Source organism: Botrytis sinoallii (genome assembly GCF_014898435.1).
Source record: "Botrytis sinoallii strain Bc 23 chromosome Unknown BSIN_015, whole genome shotgun sequence".
In the NCBI taxonomy this organism is placed as follows: domain Eukaryota; kingdom Fungi; phylum Ascomycota; class Leotiomycetes; order Helotiales; family Sclerotiniaceae; genus Botrytis; species Botrytis sinoallii.
Window position 1 is genome coordinate 677,507 of NW_024066042.1, and position 21,896 is coordinate 699,402.

The window sequence follows — 21,896 nt, forward strand, 5'->3', positions numbered from 1 at the left end:
TACCTACCTACCTACCCATCTAGGTAAGGGTAAATAAGCATAATTCATAAATCCAACCCCATTGTCAGAGTATCACGCAAAAGTAAGCAATATGAACTACGTCACAGCTACTGATATCCACATAAACTTCTTCTCCAAGTCCTTTGATGTTCTTTCATAGAAATGTATTTTGCTCGCTGTGAGATCTACTGCGTAGTAGGCAGCACATTGAATGTAGCTACCGCAATCCTAAACTAGCAGAAGTAGAAAGAAAGGCAAGGCCAAGAAGAGTCACTGAACAAGAAACTCTTCGAAACTATGATACAGGCTCCCTTAAAATCAAAAGGTATGAAGAAGAATCAGAACCAAAATGACATTTAAGTTAAAAATCGCCACCTAAGCCAAACAAATCGTTCATTCATTTCGCTTTTACCAATTCATGCAACCCAAATACTTGTACAGTTCCTGTAAGGAAAAAGAAAACTCGTGGCCTAGGGAGCTCAATAAAATGTTGAAATAATGATTGCTTATTTCTTCTCCGAGTGTTCGGTGCCATTACGATTATTGTGATGATTGGCCGCCTTCTCCTTTCGAGCTTCGTCGATAGCAGTTCGTTGTTGTATACTAGAATCATGAGACTTCCATTCTACCTTAGTTTCAGGTGGGAATGAAAGAACGCGCTTTAATGTCTCCCTGTTCAATGGTTAGCCTATTGTTGAGCATTTTGGAAAGAGTTAAATACCTAATTTTGAGTACCCTCCCGCCACCTGAACGGGTCCAGATACTCAAGATATCTTCTCCATTGCGCACGCTAAGTACAACCCCGCAAACTTCTTCGCTGGGGTCGAACTCATCTCCAGCCATTGCAAAGACTAAATCTTCCCAATAACGATCAGCCACACCCTTCTTGAGTCTCACAATCCATTTGCCTCCCTTTTTATTTTCATCATCCTCCCAAACTGGACGAATTCCCTTCTTAAACATGTGGTAATCGGAAACTAGTGGCAGATTCGAGGGGTGCCTCATATGATCGAAAACGTCAAACAGTTCCTCCGCCGAATTGAATGCTGCCATTGGATGTAATGTCTTTTCGTATTCAACAAATCCGTTTGACTTGGAGATTGGGGGTCTGTACCAAAATACCCAGCCATGTCGAAATTGGTGTGAAGCTGGCGCTGTAGCCGTCTTAGAATCTGTGAGGGAAGTTTTAGATGTCTTTGTTCCCAAATCTCTATAATTTTTCTCCGCAGTTGGTGTTTTGGTAGATCCTCCCACTACACTTCCAAAATCCAGCGCACCTCCACCTCCAGGAGTTTTCGGGCCCTTTGAGTTTCCAAATGATGCGAAAGCGCCTGATCCTAATCCAAAAGCGCTCGATGCGCCCGTTGTTGGAGAGGATAAGGATGAGGCCGAAGGGGACATGGAATTGAAAGGATTTTTTGTGCTGTGCGAAGAAGTGTCTCCATGTCTTCTTCCCAAGACAAATCCCCTTGCTGCGTGGTCGCCACCACCAAGAGTTGATCCATTCGTAGTTGGATTGCCTGTGGATAGCGAAAGTTTGCTGGAACTGCACCACACTTTGGTTAGAAGCGCTCAAAGAAAAGAGACAATGCGGGAACGAAGAAGGAAATACTTACTTCGAACGGCGACTCCACAGGTTATCCATTACGAAAGGATGAATTTAAAATCTGATAACTATGCGCTTTGTGTCAAACTTCCGATGATGGCAATATTATGAGCTTCCGTTTGTGACGTTGAATAACTTTCGAGATATGCTTGTAGATAGAGAGGTACAAGCAAGTGAGGTATCGGGTGATTTTTGTTGAACAAAGTAGCAAGTTAAGGATATCGCAGAGGGCTGGATTTGGGTGTGAAGGGTTGTTGGTATTCGCAGATGGTATTCAGTAATGTGATGAGGGTGATTCTTATTTTTGGAGGTAATATCGTATTTGTATTGTGTGGTATTGTACTATACTGTACTGTATTGTGTGTGATGTGATGTGACGGGTTATTGAAGGTTTCCAGATTTACAAATTGAGGGTTTCGATAAGTTTGCAGTTTTGGGTGGGTAATGATTAAAATGATGAAAATGTAGGAACAGCCAGAAAGTCCTATAGACTAGTATGTATGTACGCATCGCGGCAACTGAATCAATCTGGGAGCCTTAGAGCAGCGCGGGGCCTAAGTTGAATTTAGCGAACCACGCTAGTGTAAGAAATATTTTGTTTGATTTTTTTCCCTTACGGTCTCGTTTTCTTTCTTCTTTAACAAACAAGACCATTAACTCAAATCATCGACAGTTTGATATTTTCACTACTCAACTGCCGATTCCGATAACTTGGTCAAGAAGAAACATATTTACCACTTCAAAACCATCGTCACGAGGGCCCCTCGTGCGGCTTCCATGACACGATGATGACCTAAAGATGGAAACATACTACACCGTCCACACTATGGATTGTTAGAAGAGACAGGATGCAATGGGCGATGATATGGAAGACGATATGGAGGATGAGGGATGAACAATGATGGCAACAATAGGGTAAGCACACGTGGAATACTATGTGCATTGATTGAAATGAATGATATGAGGACAACACAACTCTGGTAATACGATTCAACCGCCATGTTCTACGGAATACATGTTTGCTGTGTTGAAGTTGAGATGACATTGGCAAAGACTGATCTTTTGGCGGAAGCTTTTAATTGTCGGGATTGATCATGATGCTTTTCAATGCTGACTTCATGTTGAGTCTATAGTCAAACATAAATTACATCTCTACCCATGCTTTGTTCTTTGCTTCTCTCACCATATGAATGTGTTTATAAGTATCTACTAGTTGTGTAGAAGGGCGCACGACGATGAGTGTCAATAGTACGATTAATTTCACAAATCGAAGAACATGCCCTTTCTCTCAACCTTCAAATCTGATCTGTCTCTATTATTGTTCCATCAACACCTGTAAACTCTATCTCTTCGTCTCTTCTTTGCGCTTCTCAAAATCATAGCCCAGCTCTTCCAGGGACTTTGCTTTCTCGCCATCTTCAATAAAACGCTTTCGTATGTCTGCATATAATTCTCTTATCCACAACTTCTCCTCATCCCAATACGCTGGCTCTTTGCTGAATCCTCCTTTGGCACTTTTCGCCCAATCGTGCAAACTATTTATATAATTTGCGTCGTGAGGGTAACCAAAGACGTGGAAAGACGTGCCATTGCCATGTTCTTTCACCCTTTCCTGCTCCCATAAATTCATTTCTTCCTTACTAGGCAAGTCCAACTTGTTCGACCAAACTTTCGAGACTGCTGCACTTTGGACTTCAGATATTGGGAACGGGATAACTTTTTGTGCCAAGGCTGTAAATGCAAGAGTTGGATGCTGGATATCAAATAGATGTTGGTATGAGCCCACCACTCGTCGACCAGTGGTGACAACTGGTGGTTTCAACGAATTGAGGAATGGATAAGAGTAGAAGTACCCTGTGCAGTAAACTACAGCATCGATGTCCTTTTCTATCCGTCCATCATCAAACTTCACACCTCTAATGTCGGCAAGGTATTCTAAAATGGGAGGGACCTCTTCCTTCCCGTCTCCTCCCTCGCCAGAAGAAGTTCTTACTGAGTTTAATAGAGGCTTCTTACAAACCTTACTGATCTGTGTTCCAATATCCAATCCCGAGGCTCCACTTCCAACCACGATTACTTTCTTACCTACAAAGGAATCGGGCGAACGAAATATTTTGGAGTGTGATATGATGGATGGATGAGCCGAGTTGAACTCCTTAATCCCCGGTACATCAGGTATAAAAGGGACAGAATAGTGACCGTTTGCAATAACAACGGCATCATAAGTCTCTTTGATCTCGTCGTTGGTGATTGTAGATCTAGAAATGATTCGCCATCGATCATGACCATTGTCTGGCTCCAACCTTATATCTTGGACTTGCTCCGAGAAGCGAATCAGATGTCTGACATCACCAGAGTAGTGTACAAGGTATTCTTGAACGTCTTCGCGTGTAGGGAATAGCAGAGAGTCGGAGCGAAATGGCCGATCGGAGAAACGCATTAACGGCTTTGGAATGTTTGTGTGTAAACGATCATACATGGGGTTTGAGAAAATTGGAGGGTTTCCGTCCTTTGGCCAAATTGGCTTTTCAGGAGATACACTTGGCGACATTGATGGGACGGGCACACTATCACTTTATTTTGGGGTATAATTCCATACACCTCCCACCTCAGCTTGCTGCTCAATGATGTCGATCTTATCAAAGTACTGTTCCGCCAGAAGAAACTTTGCTGCGGCCAGTCCAGAGGGACCTGCACCTACAATTGCAATTCGCTTGACATTGAACGATGCTCGAAGTCTGGAGTTCATTTTGAAGATGCGAGATGATTTTGGATATCTCTTCAGTTTCACTTGTTAGACTTGTGGTAATATATACGTTGATTTAATGATTTGAACCGGAAATATATATGGATAAAAGGACATCAAACGTTTAAGAACATTTAATATTTGTCGTATTGTAGGATAAGGAATACTTTCTCTCGACACCTACATAGAAAAAGGTTGAGAGAGTGAATTCATTTATATAAGAGCAAAGATGCGGCCGACTGTTGTTCCTTTTTATTCTTTGCGTCAGTCCGCTACCAGCAAGACGTGCTTCAGCAGGGGTCTTCACATCGGCAAAACTTTAAAAATATTCCGATGACGCCCATCCCATCCCGAGCTAGCAAAGCTCCCATCACAGCAGGAATCCACAAACGCGCTCTACAAACTCGAAGCCAAAACAATTATTCACGCATAAGGATACGATACGGTTCATTGATACGTCACTACGGAAGGAAATGCTGGTCTCCCGATGATCAGCATCTAAAGCAGGAATTCTCCATTTAACAATGGCAGAAACAATACCAGCTACAAATGGAATTCCAAACTCCACAACAATGTCAAAGTTAGATTCAACCACGCATATCCCAATCGCGCAGCTTACGCCATTACTTCCAGCATCAGCTTCGAGATCAGTTAAAGCGGGGTAGTGACTCTCACATGGCCATATAGTTCCCGCACGGGTTCTGTCGCTTTCTTACTTGCTGAACCCGATTTCCGCTTGCGCAGAATCAGAGGCCAGGTGCGCGTACAATTTTCAGGATCATCTGCGAATGCTATTGCGAAGTCTGGTATCACTAGCGGTGATGAAGTGGATATTATGTTAGATGGAGTGGAATATGTGGGAACTGAAGCTCCAAGTGCGACACCTGGAAGGGGTGTGGAGTTTGAATTGAAGTTCACGGACAAACTGCTACTTCAGGTGAGAACAAAAATTTAACTTTCATATAACATGTTTCTAATTATTCTTCTTGCAGTTTCGCCCAGAAAATTCCCAAGATGTCAAGCTTATCAGCATCGAAAAACCCGATCCCGAAGTTGTTCAGACAAATGCGTCCCCGCCCCCGCCCACCCCAGCGACAGATCTAGAGACCGAAAACCAAGTCCCGGAAAATCCCAGCAACGCCTGTCTCATTTTTCAAGCAAGTGGCTTCACAGAATATAGAGGAGTTACTCCTCTCCGGCTTTCCTGAAACGTGAGCGAATATCATACGGTTCAATGTTTCGAAGAAGGCTACGACCCATTTGAGGTTGAAGATGGGTCAGTCCGTGGTAAAGGTAGGAAGAGAACTAGACTCAGTACATCATGGCGATTTGCGAGCAGGTCACCAAGTCCCAGTCCAGAGGTCGAAGAGCCGGTAGCAGCATCTTCTGAAAATGGTATTGAGGAGCCAGTAAACCCACATACGCCATCAATGACGGATGAGGGTGTTCAAACTATAGAGTTTGAAACTGAGGTAATCGCCGAAGCGACGCAAACACTAGAACAAGATTTGCCCAAAATCACTGAGGAAGTGGAGGCAAATGACACTGTAGAGGTTGTGCATGTGGAAGCTCCATTACAGGGAATACCACAGGCCGAAGATGGGAACACAAATCCAATGCCGCCTCCACATAAAGCGACTGATTTTTTCATTCCAGACATCGAGCCACGGGAAATATCGTCCGATAAACTAGATAAAAAGTTACCTTCTTCCCCGCAACTACGACCTTTGCCATCAGAAGGTCTTCCTTTAGTCTCTCCACTGGTAACAACCCGAGTTGAGAAGTTCAACAACTACGTACACAGTGAACACACTCAAAATCTCGAAATACTAAATGCTCCAGATGCGCTTCCAGTGGAGTCTGATAAACAGATGCCAGGTCACAGGAAAGAAGACGAAGTGTATGATGCAAGTCCTCTGCATCACACAAACGGTCAGTCGAAGTCGGATCAGACTACCTATAATACGTCATCAATTCTTTCTGGGGACCAGTATGACCCTCTGAATACTCAGAACACCTTCCCTCCTCACCAGCAACGTCAAAATGGGACCGAGGACGGTGGTGATCAATTATTTGCCCCGTACAATGCTCCTGAGCCAGAATCCTATATATCAGCCGGCGTTTACGAAGAGATACCGGAAGAAGACAAAGCCGATTCGTTGCCCTGAGATGGAGGAGGGTCTGGATCAATACAACTATCCCGATCCAGAGCAGACTTACACAGAACCAAACAATTGGACAACTCAGCCTAGCATGGCCTATCCCGACTTCGGAGACAGTCAACAACAAACTGCCGATTTATACCCTCAACTCCCCTCCACGACATCTATGGTTCGGTCCCAAAGCGATCAATCTCGTCAATCCAGTCACAACCATCAATCGCATCACTCTCCCCCATCTCAAGTTGTAGACTTGACTGAGAGTAGTGATGAGGATGAGGATGAGGATGCTGAGGGATTTCTCGAAGTAGAAGATAATAGTGAGCAGCAGCTACCCAACTCGGCTTTCCCAGTGGAGCATGGCGAGCAAGGTATTTACTATGATGTAAGGGAAGAAGATGAAGACGAGGAAATTATTTACGATGATCAGAACGAAACAGATGACTATGGACAGGGCTACTTTGACGAAAATGATAAAAATTTGGATTCAATGGGTAGAGTCAACTATCCCGAAGATTATGAAAACGGCAGTGAAGAGGATTCCGACGAAGATAGCTACAGTGAGGATGAGACGAGTAATCAAGCGCCAGTACAGCAACAGCCCGAAGTAATAGACCTTTTGTCCTCGGATGATGAAGATGAGGAGCCAGCGGAAGCCCCAGTTGCTCAAATCAGAAACAATCTTAAGGTTGACGAGACAATTGAATCGGGGGAAGAGTCAGAGGAATATGAGGATGACGGAGAGGAAGAAGAGAAAGAGGGAGATGCAGGTCTGGACATTGTTGGCAAACAAGTTCAAAACGTTAGCATCCGTTCTACAAAGTCCCAAGAATTCGTGAGAGAGTCTTCGGAAGAGTCAGTTGAGGACGAGCCAATGGCAAGTGCAATAACGCTAGTCAATGACCGCATCGAATCCATAAAACCCGATGCAGAAATACCCGAGAATGTATTGAATACATCGGGCTCTGGTCTTGACGCGCAAATGGATGTAGATGAAAGCGTGCTTGAGCCAGAGGGCGCAAAGCAATCTCCACCACAAGAAAATCTCGAGGATGAGAATGCTATCGAACTAGATTCTACTGAGCCTATGGACATCGAGACCAATGTAACCAATCCATCTGCTACCATTGACAAGATGGATGTCGATAATAATACAGACAATCTCGATGGTTTACTCGAAAAGCTAGAGGAAGTGGGTTCAGAAAAACAATTGGAACAGGGTTCTGCAAATACCGATGGCGATGTACCCCAGAGCGATGATGAAATCTTCAAGAACGGCGTCGAGAATGTCGAAAATAAGGATATTGACCAAAATTCGAATGAAGCAAATGCTGAGACTTCTTCGCAAGGACCCGAGCCAATCGAAATGACGGATGATATACGAACAGCGACCGAAACTGTACCTGACCCTATACTGGCCGGTGACAATGCAAATACTATGAGTGTTGCACACGAACATGTCCTACCATCACCAATCACTTTAGAGAATTCCAATGTTTCAACAGTACCCATTTCCACAGATCAAAGCATTAAGGATCGAGCTGCCAAGTCTGGTTGGGCGAGGTCTCCTAAAGGGGTTACCCTGTTCTCGAGAACTTTTGGTATAGATGGCGCAAACGATACGAGCGATGCAAATGATACCAGTGATGCGAATGATACGGGTGATGAGGGCGACAAAGACAATAAAGATCTAATCTCTTCTCCTGCGGTGCCAGCAACTGAATTGGAAGATAAATCAGAGTTGATTGATGAATCAGACCAGATGTCACAGTCACAAAGCACTACTAATGCCATCGATACCACCACAGATCATCAGAATTATCAGCTTCCAACACCTGACGATACTCAAAAGCAGAACATTGATGAGAACATTGATGAGAACATTGATGAGAACATTGATGGGGACGATGATGGGGACGATGATGAGGACGGATTAACTTCGATGTCAGATCTACTTCAACTTCAGTTACAAGAAGAGATGGGAGAGATGGACGAAGAGATGGATATGATGAAAACTGATGCACGCATCGAAAAGGATCCATCACCGGACTTACTTGAGAATGAAGACCTAAATTCTTCTCAAGAGAAGCCTGACACGATTTTGAATGTAGCTTCAGACACGGGTGCGATAGATGAAGACGATGAAATGGTTGATCCCGAGTCCGAAGACATAGAGATTCAATTTACTAAGACAGAAATACTTGAGCTCAAAGAGTCTGAAAATACTGAAACCGAATTCAGGCAGGTCAGCGAAGAGATTATCGAGGACGATATAGCTGGGAGAGCGGAGGAAGACGATGTTGAAGTAAATGAAGGAGAAAAATTCGAAGAGATCGAATCAACTGTTGATGAAGATGAAGAGGCCGGGGAGAAATATTTGGAGATGCGTCAAGGTGGAGTGTTTGTAGAGGGAGTTTCGGATGTTGACGAAGATGAGGTATTCAGGGAGGGCACTTCAGATGTTGATGAGGATGAGGTGTTTAGGGAGGGCGTTTCGGATGTTGAAGATGAAGAATCTGAAGAGGGAGATGGAGAGGGAGAGGCGGAGATTGAACAAATCGAAATCAAAGTCAGGGAAGCCGAAACGACGGAGTTCGAAACTCAACAGACTCTTGCAAAGTTGGCCAAAAACAGCAGTTTTGAGAAAGACTTGAAGAATTTCGAGATCACAGAAGAGTATATCGAGCAAACAATTGAGGAGACTGAAGCTGCCGCCGATGAAACCGAAGCCTTCGTGTCGGAGAAATTCAGACGAGCACCTCCCAATTCTTTATCTCCCTTAAGAAGTCGTAGCCGCAAAGAATCTACACCTGAATCTAGGAAAAGCAAAAAAGAATCAACCCCAGTCAGCCCTAGACAAACCCGGTCCAGCAAAGATCTTTCGCCTTCACCTGATTTCAAGAGGAGTAGGAAAGGATCAGCGCCTGTAAGTCCTAGACAAACACGATCTAAGAAGTTGGAGCCAGTTGTGGAGGCTGTCCCTCCTGTAACGCCAACAAAATCCAACAAAGAGGGTGAGAGGCAATCTACACATGGTAGCAATCAGTCTAAGAGGTCGCCGTCTCTAGTTCTTGATGAAGAGAAAACACTAAAAGGTCCGGATACAAGCGCTGAAATGGCAATACTCGGATTACCCGAATCGCCTACAAAAGCCGGCCATCACCTTAGAGCACCAGCAACTACCGATCCGAAACTCCGTCTGACTAAATATCTTCGTACTGATTTGAGTGAATATACAACTCTCAAAATGCTTCGTTTCAAAATGAACTCTAAACTGGATATTTTGGCAATCGCTACGAGTGTACCTACCGAACCTCAAAGAGCAAAGTCAGGGCCAAGACACTACACTAGCACCTTCACCATTACCGATCAAACTATAGCTCCTTCCGGCGTAGTGGAAGTAAAAATCTTCCGTCCATACAGAGATGCCCTTCCCACACCTGAAATTGGAGATGGTATATTACTGAGAGACTTCAGCGTCTTATCGGTTAAAGGGAGAGGTTTCACATTGAAATCTGAAGAAGAGAGTAGTTGGGCAGTGTTCAAGGATGAGGGTACAGAAATAGAAGTTCGGGGACCTCCTGTTGAATATGGTCATGGGGAAAAGAAGCACATGAAGGAATTGAGAGAATGGTTTCACGCACTCGATGATCGTCAAAAGACGAAACTAGAAAAGGTTAGTGCAGCGATGGAGAAGGATCCTCAGGGAAAGAGTGCCACGGAAAAGGGAAAGAAGTGAGGCAAATATGGATTTGCATCTCTGGGTTTGAGATGTGAGGCGCTTTTCGGACTTTAATCGAGAGCATGACTTAATGTATAGATTAGTGTATTTTATAATGACTACAGCGCATGGAGGGCAAACTCGTTTGGGGACATAAACACATAGGTTTCTCGAAGTTATGGAAAACGATTATGAGAATCTTCTCGGGAGATGAGATGAGCGCATTTAGCTAGCTATCTTGATTTTTGAAATAGCAATGCATCAATTAGTATTTAATACGTGCTATCAGAAATGAATTGAGGTTTAATACTTGTTGTGACATCAATGTGGTATGTATGGTGTGCTTGTAATGCAATGAGTATTTTTCGAGAACTTGGTATTCGGTAGAATTTCGGTTGGAGGAATTACAAATCGTGATTTTCTAGTAAAGAGGATGCACCTAGGTACTCAATAACGGTATCAATAGATTTTACTACTAAAACACAAATACTAGTCGTCTAATTGTTGAAACTGGTGGACAAGAAAGAGAAGATACAATCTCAGAGATTATACTCTCAGAGATGGGTGAGTGATTGAATCTGTGGGTGGATGTGGGTATAGAACCATGATTCGAACATATCAGCACGCGTATTTTTCAGCATGCATATCGAGTGCGCAGTTCATGCATGTACGTACGTACTTCCTATGTATCCCAATAGGAAGAGCTGAAACCCCTCAGCAGATTCTTGGCTTATCACACAAAATGTATTATTCAATCGAATGGGGTAAGTAAGCAAGTAAGTATAGCAGTTTCGCTTTCTACATCATATGTGAAGCATGCCCTGAAAACCACTCACTCTTCAGTAATGGACCCTTTAAGTTTATCGGCCAGTTTGATAGCCGTCCTTCAAATAACCGGATCCTTGATATCTTTCTGCTACGATTATCGTCAAGGTGTCAAACATGCTTCGAAGGAAATCGTGCAGATTTCAGATGAATTGAATAGTTTGAGGGATATTTTGGATTCGTTGCTTAAACTTGCTGAGAAGGCTGAATCGAATGGTTTCTCCCAGCTATCGACATTTGATTTGTTGTTAAAGGAAGATGGGCCGCTTTCCGTGTGTAAAAATGAGTTGGAGAAGTTGAAGGGGAAACTGGAAAAAGGAGGGGTGGGTGGGAGTGAGGGATGGAGGGCAATTAAGGAGAGATTAGTTTGGCCGTTGAAAGAGGGTGAGGTGAGGAAGACGTTGGTGGTGTTGGAGAGGTTGAAGAGCACGTTGGCTTTGGGGCTGAGTGCTGATCAGACGTGAGTTTGAAGTATTGTTTGGGGGTTGAAGTGCTTATGAGATGGTAGGAATCTGGCCTTAAATCTTACGAATAGGATTGAAACCCAATTTGCAGGTAAGAATCTGGGTTTAGAATTTACAAATCTAGTTTACGGATTATATTTGAGGGCTGTTGAGAATATGGTGGAACTTGATGTCGAAACCCCGTGTTCATGGTCATGACCGAGGGATGTTATGTGAAGATCGCTTCAGCGATTTCTAATTTTTGGATTACTATCCAGACTATTGAAGATTATGATTGAAATTGACACATCGTACAGATCAAACAGCTCGGGATATTTATCGATGGCTAGCTGCGCCAGACCCATTTTCTACTCATTCTGCAACATTAAAGAAACACCAACCAAAGACGGGAACATGGTTCATAACAAGTAAGCAATACGAAGATTGGTATCTTGGTAATGATGCCTTCCTATGGCTTTATGGTATTCGTAAGTTGAATGACCTTGACTAAAGTTTTTGACTAATCTCTTGATATCAGCTGGTAGTGGGAAGACTGTGCTATGGTAACAAGCACTCTGAAGTTTACTTGGACTGTTAATAACTCACAATTATTTACTAGTTCTACGATAGTAGAGCATTTGATGACTCAAGTTCAACAACACCCTAAGATAGCACTCGCATACTTCTATTTCGACTTTAATGGAGATTTGAATGGCGCTCTCAAATCTTTGATTGCTCAACTCTCGGCACAAAGTAGTGATATTCCTCGGTCATTGACAAATCTTTACGAGGAGTTAAGCACAAAAACGTCCACATCGCCAACAGATGATGCGCTTCTTGAATGCTTTCGTAACATTCTATTATCATTCCATCATGTCTACATAGTTTTTGATGCACTAGATGAGGCCGCTAGGAATACAGAAGTGCTGTCATTCCTTTCTACTATAAAAGCATGGAAGTATCAAAGATTGCGCTTGCTGGTTACTAGTAGACAATTAACCGAGATAGAAGAGGTTCTATCTCCTTTGGTCAGTGGTCGAATGTGTTTGCAAGATAACCTGTCAGCAAGAAGTGATATTAGATATTTCGTCTCCGAGAAAATGGACCATGATAAAATAATGTCAAAATGGCCGCAAGATATTCGAGATCAAATTGAATTCAAGTTGACTCTAGAGGGAGATGGCATGTAAGTACCCCGGGTCCCCCCTCTGAAGATTTGAAGGATTTATTTTGACGATAATACAGGTTCCGATGGGTGGTCTGCCAATTAGATATGTTTCGAAAATGCACCAGCGTGTCAGCGATACGGAAAGCGATGAAAAAATTACCCAAAAGTCTAGACGAGACTTATGAGCGAATATTGCAGCAAATTGATGTTGACCATCGATCGGAAGTTTCGAAGATTCTTCAAGCTCTCACAGTAGCTGCAAAGCCCTTGAATGTCGAGGAGTTGGTGGAAATTCTAGCCATAGATTTCGATTCGGATCTACCGTGTTTTGATGAAGATTCTCGACTTCTCAATCCTGAAATAGTTCTTTCTATGTGCTCGTCTCTTGTGACCAAATTTGAACCAAGATCAGGACAAGACGGAGAGTTTAAGACTAGATGGCAAAAAGACTTGACAAGACAGGAATCCATATATAGTTCACCTGGAGTGAAACTCGCACATGCATCCGTAGCGGATTATCTCACTCACACCACAACCTCGCCGTTCCACTACACTCAATATACAGCGCGTCAATTTATGGCTCAGGCTTGCCTAGCATACCTACTCAATCCTGAGTTTTCCCAAGGTCATGAACGAGAATTACTCAAGAGTCGCTATCGAAAATATCCCTTTCTTCGTCACCTCACCATAAACTGGCCACGATATGTGAACAAAGAACCTGGCGATCCCGATGATTATCTTGCACCACGTACTCGGAAACTCCTCCATGCTTTCTTCGAAACCCACAATCTCGAGCATGGTGGTAACTTCGCTTTCTGGCTTGGCATGATGATGCCATCTGCTCCTACAAAGGATTCATACATGTTGAGAACACATCCTCTTTACTACGTAGCGTCTTTTGGACTTGCAGATATTGTGCGCATCATATTGGATACGGAGAGAGATATCGATATTGATGCACTTGGGGGACGAGCACATGCGACTGCTTTACATGTCGCTTGTTACAGAGATCATTATAAAGTGGCAAAGCTCTTGCTCGAGAGAGGTGCGAATCCGGATACTCCCAACGTTTTTGGAGAAAGCCCTCTATATTGGGCCAGTACTAATAATTCAGACGGGAGTATGGTGGAATTGTTGTTGGAGCATGGAGCAGATAAGGCAGGGCGTCAGAGATGGGTTTCAGGGAACGATATGCCGGAAGTTCCAACCGTTTTGTGTCATCGATAATTCCCGAGGTCTCAATAGACGACTCTTGTTGAAAATCTCAGATGGTAAGAGTATCTTAGTGAAAACTCCTATCGTCCATGGTTTTCTTCTGCACTTCTTGATTGTGAATATGCATGCACGGAGATACGGCACGCTGATGAAGATAGCTTGCTCTAGTGGCGCGCCACAATCTATATCCATACCTATTGCGGGCCTGTACGAAAATGTGATGATAGACACAGATTTCCTTGTAGATAGCAGGGGAGGTTGCAAAAGAGCGGGGGTAAGCAACTAGGCTCGGGGTGGACGGAAAAACTGGGACGCCCAACCACACCAAAACCAGAATCTCTAAAGATACTTCTATCTCGATCTTATATTTTGATAGTAATTTAGTAGATAACATGATAGCTATGGCGTATCATACGGATATTTTTGCTCAGAATGATATTAGATAATAATTAATTAATTTCTTGATATATTTAATCTATACTTTTATCTAATAAATTTTCAAATATATCATTTTAATTATTAATTATATATTATTTCAGAATAACCCTAAATTTGAAATCTAAACTATTAAAAAATAAATTAAATGAGAAATTAGATTTAAAAGATTTAAAAAGATTTAAAAGATTTAAAAGATTTAAAAGATTTAAAAGATTTAAAAGATTTAAAAGATTTAAAAGATTTAAAAGATTTAAAAGATTTAAAAGATTTAAGATTTAAAAGATTTAAAAGATTTAAAAGATATTTAAAAGATTTAAAAGATTTAAAAGATTTAAAAGATTTAAAAAGATTTATATCAAAAAAGATTAAATAATAATATAATGTCACGGGATCACCTCTGGGAGTATTCAGAAGCTTTACCGCTGAGCTAAACGCCAAAAGACTAGGAGGTAGAACTGGAAGTTCTACCTTATTCTTATATATATAGCAGGACAGGACAGGACAGGACAGAAAGGGCTTAGTGTCACCCCGTAACACCACCCCCCTCCTTAAGGTATGGTCTCCATACCATCACCTACTAGGAGGTTTCAGGATTCTGGATTCTAATGCCTCAGGCATTCAGACAGGCAGACAGGATCTATATATGCTAGCTTCCAAACCAATGAAGGCTTGTAAGCTATAAGTGGGCCCCCCACACAACTCCACTTATAACCAGGGTAGTTCTACCTAATGTCACAGGATCACCTCTGGGAGTATTCAAAAGCTTTACCACTGAGCTAAACACCCAAAAGATTAGGAGGTAGAACTGGAAGTTCTACCTTACTCTCATATATATAGCAGGACAGGACAGGACAGGACAGAAAGGGCTTAGTGTCACTTCGTGACATATAAAATCTATTAAATAATATAACGTGGTTTATCACCGAGTGGGCCATATCACCGAGTGGGCCACTTTCATCTCAATTCGCACTCTTCATATTCAACACGCGTTTTATTAACCATTTATTATGGAATCTACGAATAAAGAAGCACGTTTACTTTTAGCCATCGAAGCTCTTTAAAAAGATAAAAAATTAAGCATTCGAAAGGTTGCTAAGCTATATAATATACCTCGCACAACGATTAGCCATAGAATGAACGGTTTAACTCCACGTACAGAGATTCGTGTCACGGCGCCAACTACATGATCTGTAGTTGCCTTTGTGCCTCAGGCATAGAATACTAGCGCGCCCTACTTCCTATAAGTAGGGCTTCACTCTTCCATAGCTCTTTTATCCTTATGAGATAATATAAGTCTTTATCCATATTATAATAGTTTATATTATTATCAAATAAATTATTATAATTTTATTTCCTATTTTATTTCCAAAGCCCCATCGACATCTTATTTTGATCACACCGATCACATTTATTATTGATTTATTGTATACCCTATTGTTAATATTTTGAATTTCAAAAAATGTTAAAGATGGGTGAATAAGTATTTGTACTAGAAGTGTTTACATTTGGCCTACCTCCATAGTTCCTTTTCTTGAATTATATTCTCAACTTTGTTAAAACCGATATCTTTTTTTTTATAGATCTATTTAATGATCCAAATGCTGTACATTTGCCGTCGTTCAAACCGTGTTTGAATCAATTGAATCGATTACAGGTTTATTACAAACCCAAATTGCTACTACTTAAATCCAAGTCATTAATGTTTAATTAAAGATTATTGAATTGAAAGATACAATTGAGACATTAAAAATTGCTATTTATAATAATTCGCAAGCTTTATCTTATTATAAGTATTTTGCTGCTCCTGAAAAGTTTAATAGTGATAAGTAAGATATTGCAAAATATTAAGATTAGTATATAACTTTTTATAATACAATCAATTACTGCTTAATCGCGGATTACAAAAATAAATTAGAATTTCAGAAAATCATATTTCTTGCTAACCTACTTTTTAGCTCTGCTTATACAAACAATCAGATATATTTTGATACAATTACAGATAACACATATAATTCCGATTTTTGGCCTTTTGGATAACGTACTGTAACAGGTATCTAGCGTGAATTAAACAAGCAATACTAGATTCTAGATCTTTTATACAAAGCTTTTATGGATTATAATAAATGTAAAATGAAGAAGACTTTATTTAATAACTTTATTACCAAATTCAAGCAGTTTGTTATTAAATACAAGAAGATTGCCGAATAACAAATTGTTGATCTTAAATTCAAAGTTTTACAAAAACTAATCGATGCTTTAATTAATTGCTCCAATAAACCTTCTACTGCTAATATCGACACATAGATAATCTGATGGCAAGGTATTTACGATGACTTAGAGGAGAAGATTCATCTTGATAATCAATACAAGAACTAAGGTACCAACTTCAGTGATTAGAAAAAACCTAATGAAAAGAAGCCTACTATCGTTACTATAATACCTATGCCTAATCCCTCTAGAGATCCTATACAACTGGATGCTGCTTGCCAAGGCTAGCGACCCTTATTATGTTACAATAGAGAATAATGTCTAGATCTTGGCCTTTGTCTTTATTGCAAAAAGCCCGATCATATCAAATTCAACTGCGAAGAAAAGCAACACAACGATACAAAATATAATATCAATTTAGGAACTATATAATACCTTAATCATCCCTTTACTACAAATCAACACACTCCGAATATCCATCGTTTTTCTGTTATCGATTATTATTATAATCCTGGACCCTATCGCAACACTTATAGCTTTATTTATCAGAATATATTCCCGCCTACTAATCGTTTCCCAACTACTGCGGCATCATTTCGATACGCCTTTCCAGTCCCCACTGGTAACAAAGATCTGGGCGGATTTGTTGAAGGCTCTGTATATTTGGATAATAGCGGAAATTCAATTCCCTAGCCAAGTATATTAAAAGACTAATCTCGATTCATAATCGCGAATCGAGATTCTTTATAGAAAGTTTACCTTTATAGATTAAGAGATCGATTATATCTAGGGATTCTTTATATCTTAAAACAATGAATAATAAATCTTTTAAAATTTCAATAGAAATTTTCCTTATATCTAACATAATCATCCCATTTATTAACTTAATAAATAATGGAGCTGTAGGATATGGGTTTATAGATAGAACTCTTATATCCAAACTTGATATCCCTATACATCCCCTCCCTACTATCTGCAATCTATTATTTGCAGATGGAAGGACTTTTAATATTTTATCTCAGTATGTACTATTAGATCTACAGATTAACAATTATAAAGAAATTGGCTTATTCTATATTATCAATCTTCTGACGCGGACCCTATGATCCTCGGTCTTCTATGGTTTCAGTGTTATAACCCTATCATTAATTGGGCAACAATAACTCTTAAGTTTACGTCCATGTACTACTCCAGATATTGCTACTCAATTAACTTTACTGCAATTGTTGTTCCTGATTGTAACGATATACTGATCCCAGCAGATATAGTGCTCAATCCAATATATGTACACCCGTTAGGAAATCTATTTTGAAGTTTACTTCAAAGAAATCTACCTTAATCCTATATTATACTTTTGCTGAAAAAGTCATCGACAAAAGTCTCCAAACTCCTTCCTTTTCATTCCAAAATCAATCGATACTTTTGAAATACGATTCTCCAACTTCAGTTGTAAAGAAAAATACTAATAGAAATCTTTACAATATAGATTCTACTGATTTAATACCACCCGATTCAAACCGTTGTTATACTCATCGAATCAACGGAAAAATAAAAACCCACACCAAAATAATACCAAATTGGCTGATTCTAAAACCGGTCCCAGCGTGGATCATTGTAGGCTTTAGGATATATAAAAGATTATTACGAAACTAAAATGTTTTACCTCCATTAAACCCCTTATCGCTATAAAAGCCCTTTAAGGAACCGACTGATGTCTTACGAAATATCCGATAGAAAATGAACGATATAAAGTTCCTTACAGCTAATAACTTTATTCAATTCTATAAAGATCAGAAAGCTTATATCACAAAAATAACCTAGAATGAATTAGATAGAGCTTGCGAGTTATACTGTATAATAACAAACAATTCTATTCAATTATATTGCAGTATTATAGAAAGCAATATCAAAAAGTTTATGGAAAAGATTGACCGATCTGTATCATCTACAATAAAGATTCAGAGTAAGCTACTATTCTAGTTTCGTAATCTGTTTACTGGATTCTTATTCTCTTTTACTAACGAACTCCTGCCATAATGCTTTTAGAATTACAAAATCGAAATCATGCCAGGCAAAGAGTTTTTGTACAATAAAGATCGCCTAATGTTTTTAATTGAGTTTTAAGTCGTTTGTAAATAACTTGATGATAATCTAAATAAAGGATTTATCTACGAATTCTGCTTCTGATCGGCTGCTTTATTCCTTCTAGTTATAAAGTCTAGAGAGAATGTTCGAATTTGTTAGAATTATCATAAACTAAACAATATTACTATTAAGAATTGTTATCTATTGCTACTAATCAAAAAAACCTTTGATACTTTATACTATACTAAAGTTTATATCAAATTGGATATCATTACTATATTTAATAAACTACGGATCGCGGAAGGTTATAAATAGAAGATTACTTTTATAATTCGTTTTGGCTTATTCGAATTCCTGGTAATACTTTTTGGTCTTTATAATACTTCTATCTCATTCCAGAACTATATCAATTATATTCTTTTTGATCTTCTGAATAAGAATTATATAATATATCTAAACGATATCTTAATTTATTCTGAAAATATTATAAATCATTGAAAACAAATTTGTAAAGTTGTTTAAAGATTTATTAATACTAGATTACAAATTGATATTAACAAATGTAAATTCAAACAAAAAGAATAAAGTATTTTAACCTAATTATTATTTCTAATAATATCGAGATAAACCTTGATAAGGTTAAAACTATTCTCGAATAGAAGTTGTTAATTAAACTAAAAGACCTTTAATGCTTTTTAGGGTTTGTTAACTTCTATTAACGTTTTATTTGTAACTTTTCTAAAATCATGGAACCTTTAAATTGTTTATTGAAAAAAGAGAATATATAGAATTGGACTGCTAATCAAGAGAATACCTTTGAAAACCTAAAGTATGTTTTTATTTCTGTTTTAGTTTTTGTAATGTTTAATCACTACTGTTGTATAGTTATTGAAATAGATGTTTCAGACTGGGCTGCAGACAGAGTGCTTTTTTAATATGACGATGAGGGCCGATTACGTCCGGTTGTGTACTTCTTCTTAAAATATAGTATAACTGAGTATAACTACAAGATTTACAATAAGGAATTACTAGCTATCATCAAGTTTTTAAAAGAATGAAAATCCAAACTATATAGAATCTAAAAGCCATTCAAAATCATTATTGATTATAAGAATCTAGAGTACTTTATATTAATAAAAATACTGAATTAAAGATAAGCTAGATAAACTGAATTTCTATCTAACTTCAATTTTCGTATTATATATTATCCTGGCTATAAGACAGTTTGCCCTGATATATTAAGCTGAAAGGTAGAAGACCGCCCCGCTCACGCCGATCCCAACAATGACCGGATCAAAAATCGCTTATAAACGGTTCTTCTAGAAAAAGTGTTCAACAATGTTATATTCAAAGACTTTATTCAACAAGTTAATAATGATATTGACCTTATTGCAGCCCCTATGGGTATAATTATTCTCAATATTGAGAAGTCAATCGACAATCTTATTGATATAGTATACAAATCATCTGAATTGATTACTATTATATGCGAAACCCTTCGGAACTCAGCCGCTCGTTATTAGCCACTATCTATCCGAAAAAACCTCCGAATCGTCCTCCAAGATTGTAGATTGATTAATGGTAAAATTTTCTATCACGATTGCCTTTTTGTCCTCCCTTCCGCTGAATTCTGCACTTAGATTATATACCGAACGCATTTTATCGGATCTGTTGGGTATCCTGGCTGAGTTAAGATTATTGACCTTGTTTCCTGTATATACTAGTGGCCTAATATATCGAGAGAAATCGAAACTTATGTACAAGCCTATCAACTCTATTTCCGAATCAAAGTTTCCCGCTTTACCATATCTGGATTCCTAAAACCTCTGCCTGTACCATTTCGCTCTTGGTCTGATATCTCTATTGATTATATTATACTGCTATTAATCAGTGAACATTATGGTAAGAAATATCAATATATCATCACAATTGTTTGCCGTTTAACGAAAATATGTTATTTTATTCTGGTTATAGAACTCTCTATAGAGAAGCTTGCCAATTGATTTATTGAGAAAGTCTATTGTTTATACAACTCACCTAATAACATTATATTTAATAGAGGTTTGCAATTTGTATTAGAATTTTGAAAATACTTATCCAAACACCTATCAATCACTTTAAAACAATCCTTTTTATTTTATTTTGAGTCCAATGAATAAATAGAGAGAATAAATGTTATGGTAGAATAATATCTTTAAGCTTTTATAAACTTTTATTAAGATAATTAATATGATTAACTTCCACTTATAGAGTTTGTATTCAATAATATAATCTCGAAAACTACTGGTATATCCCTATTCTTCGTTAACTACAGTTTTCATTCACATCTTAATATTGAGCCCTCCTCATCTGTTCCCCCAAATTTGTTATATCAATACAAGTATAAGTTCCTAAAGACCAATAAAATTATAGATCGATTTGATATTATTCTAACAAAATTGAAAGTTCTAGTTATTCAGTCTATTCAGAAATATAAAGATTATACTAATAAGACTTACACCAATACTTTTCTATACAAAAAGAATAACAGAGTATAGATTAATATTAAGAATATAAAGACTAATCGATTGATAAAAAAAGGTAATAACAAATGAGATAGCTTTTATAAGATTATCAAAATTTATAAATGAGCCTGTCTACTTCAATTTCCTACTAGTTTTAAGATCTTTTCAGTATTCTACAACTCATTACTTCGATCACTTTATTGCTTATCCGGATTAGCCGGTTAAGAAACGATCAATAATACTGAATCCCGCCGGAATCAAGGATGTATCCTAAAAAGAGACGATGAAACAAACAAAGAAACCAAGCAATAGGAATTCGATAAACTACTCGACTATCATAATGAGGATGGATTTCATTATCAGATCAAATGAAAACATTATTTAGTATTCTAATAATTTGTTAAAGATTTTTGCAACCAGGAAGATACAATCATCGCTTTCCATTTAACAAATCCAGATAAACCAGAACCACCCGCTTGAATAGATTTCAAAAGACCTATTACTCCTAATTTTCTGTTAGTATTTATATCAAGCGTATTTCCGAATCGAGGCCAAGGCAAACCTAAAAAGCTTTGTCAATTGATTATTATTCCTAAAAAAGTTTATTTTAATCCAATAATAGAAATTAGAGTATTTTAGTATTATTTTGTATTCTAAAAGGTTAATTGGTATTGCGATTGTGAACTGATCGCTTTGAGCGGGGGGTACTGTCACAGCGCCAACTATATGATCTGTAGTTGCCTTCATGCCTCAAACACAGAATACTAGTGTGCCCTAC

At 38.9% G+C, this 21,896-nt stretch overlaps 5 protein-coding genes across 5 annotated transcripts; 3 read left to right on the forward strand and 2 right to left on the reverse strand.

Annotated features, from left to right (window-relative positions):
- Window positions 1-506: 506 nt before the first annotated feature.
- Window positions 507-1,645, reverse strand: EAF02_008219 (uncharacterized protein; the record flags this gene model as incomplete). Its single annotated transcript, XM_038904267.1, has 3 exons — window positions 507-672; window positions 722-1,546; window positions 1,617-1,645. The coding sequence occupies 3 exons, from the start codon at window positions 1,643-1,645 to the stop codon at window positions 507-509; spliced, it is 1,020 nt and encodes a 339-aa protein (XP_038755989.1).
- A 1,303-nt stretch (window positions 1,646-2,948) lies between these two features.
- On the reverse strand, window positions 2,949-4,355 carry EAF02_008220 (uncharacterized protein; the record flags this gene model as incomplete). The annotated part of the gene is made up of 2 exons (XM_038904268.1): window positions 2,949-4,130; window positions 4,215-4,355. 2 exons carry the CDS (start codon window positions 4,353-4,355, stop codon window positions 2,949-2,951), a joined length of 1,323 nt encoding a protein of 440 aa, XP_038755990.1.
- A 521-nt stretch (window positions 4,356-4,876) lies between these two features.
- On the forward strand, window positions 4,877-6,520 carry EAF02_008221 (uncharacterized protein; the record flags this gene model as incomplete). Its single annotated transcript, XM_038904269.1, has 4 exons — window positions 4,877-4,932; window positions 5,040-5,289; window positions 5,345-5,513; window positions 5,598-6,520. The coding sequence occupies 4 exons, from the start codon at window positions 4,877-4,879 to the stop codon at window positions 6,518-6,520; spliced, it is 1,398 nt and encodes a 465-aa protein (XP_038755991.1).
- An 85-nt stretch (window positions 6,521-6,605) lies between these two features.
- Window positions 6,606-10,250, forward strand: EAF02_008222 (uncharacterized protein; the record flags this gene model as incomplete). The annotated part of the gene is made up of 1 exon (XM_038904270.1): window positions 6,606-10,250. The coding sequence occupies one exon, from the start codon at window positions 6,606-6,608 to the stop codon at window positions 10,248-10,250; it is 3,645 nt and encodes a 1,214-aa protein (XP_038755992.1).
- An 827-nt stretch (window positions 10,251-11,077) lies between these two features.
- EAF02_008223 (uncharacterized protein) lies at window positions 11,078-13,895 on the forward strand (the record flags this gene model as incomplete). Its single annotated transcript, XM_038904271.1, has 6 exons — window positions 11,078-11,517; window positions 11,566-11,612; window positions 11,818-11,988; window positions 12,039-12,063; window positions 12,120-12,686; window positions 12,746-13,895. The coding sequence occupies 6 exons, from the start codon at window positions 11,078-11,080 to the stop codon at window positions 13,893-13,895; spliced, it is 2,400 nt and encodes a 799-aa protein (XP_038755993.1).
- Between the last annotated feature and the right edge of the window lie 8,001 nt (window positions 13,896-21,896).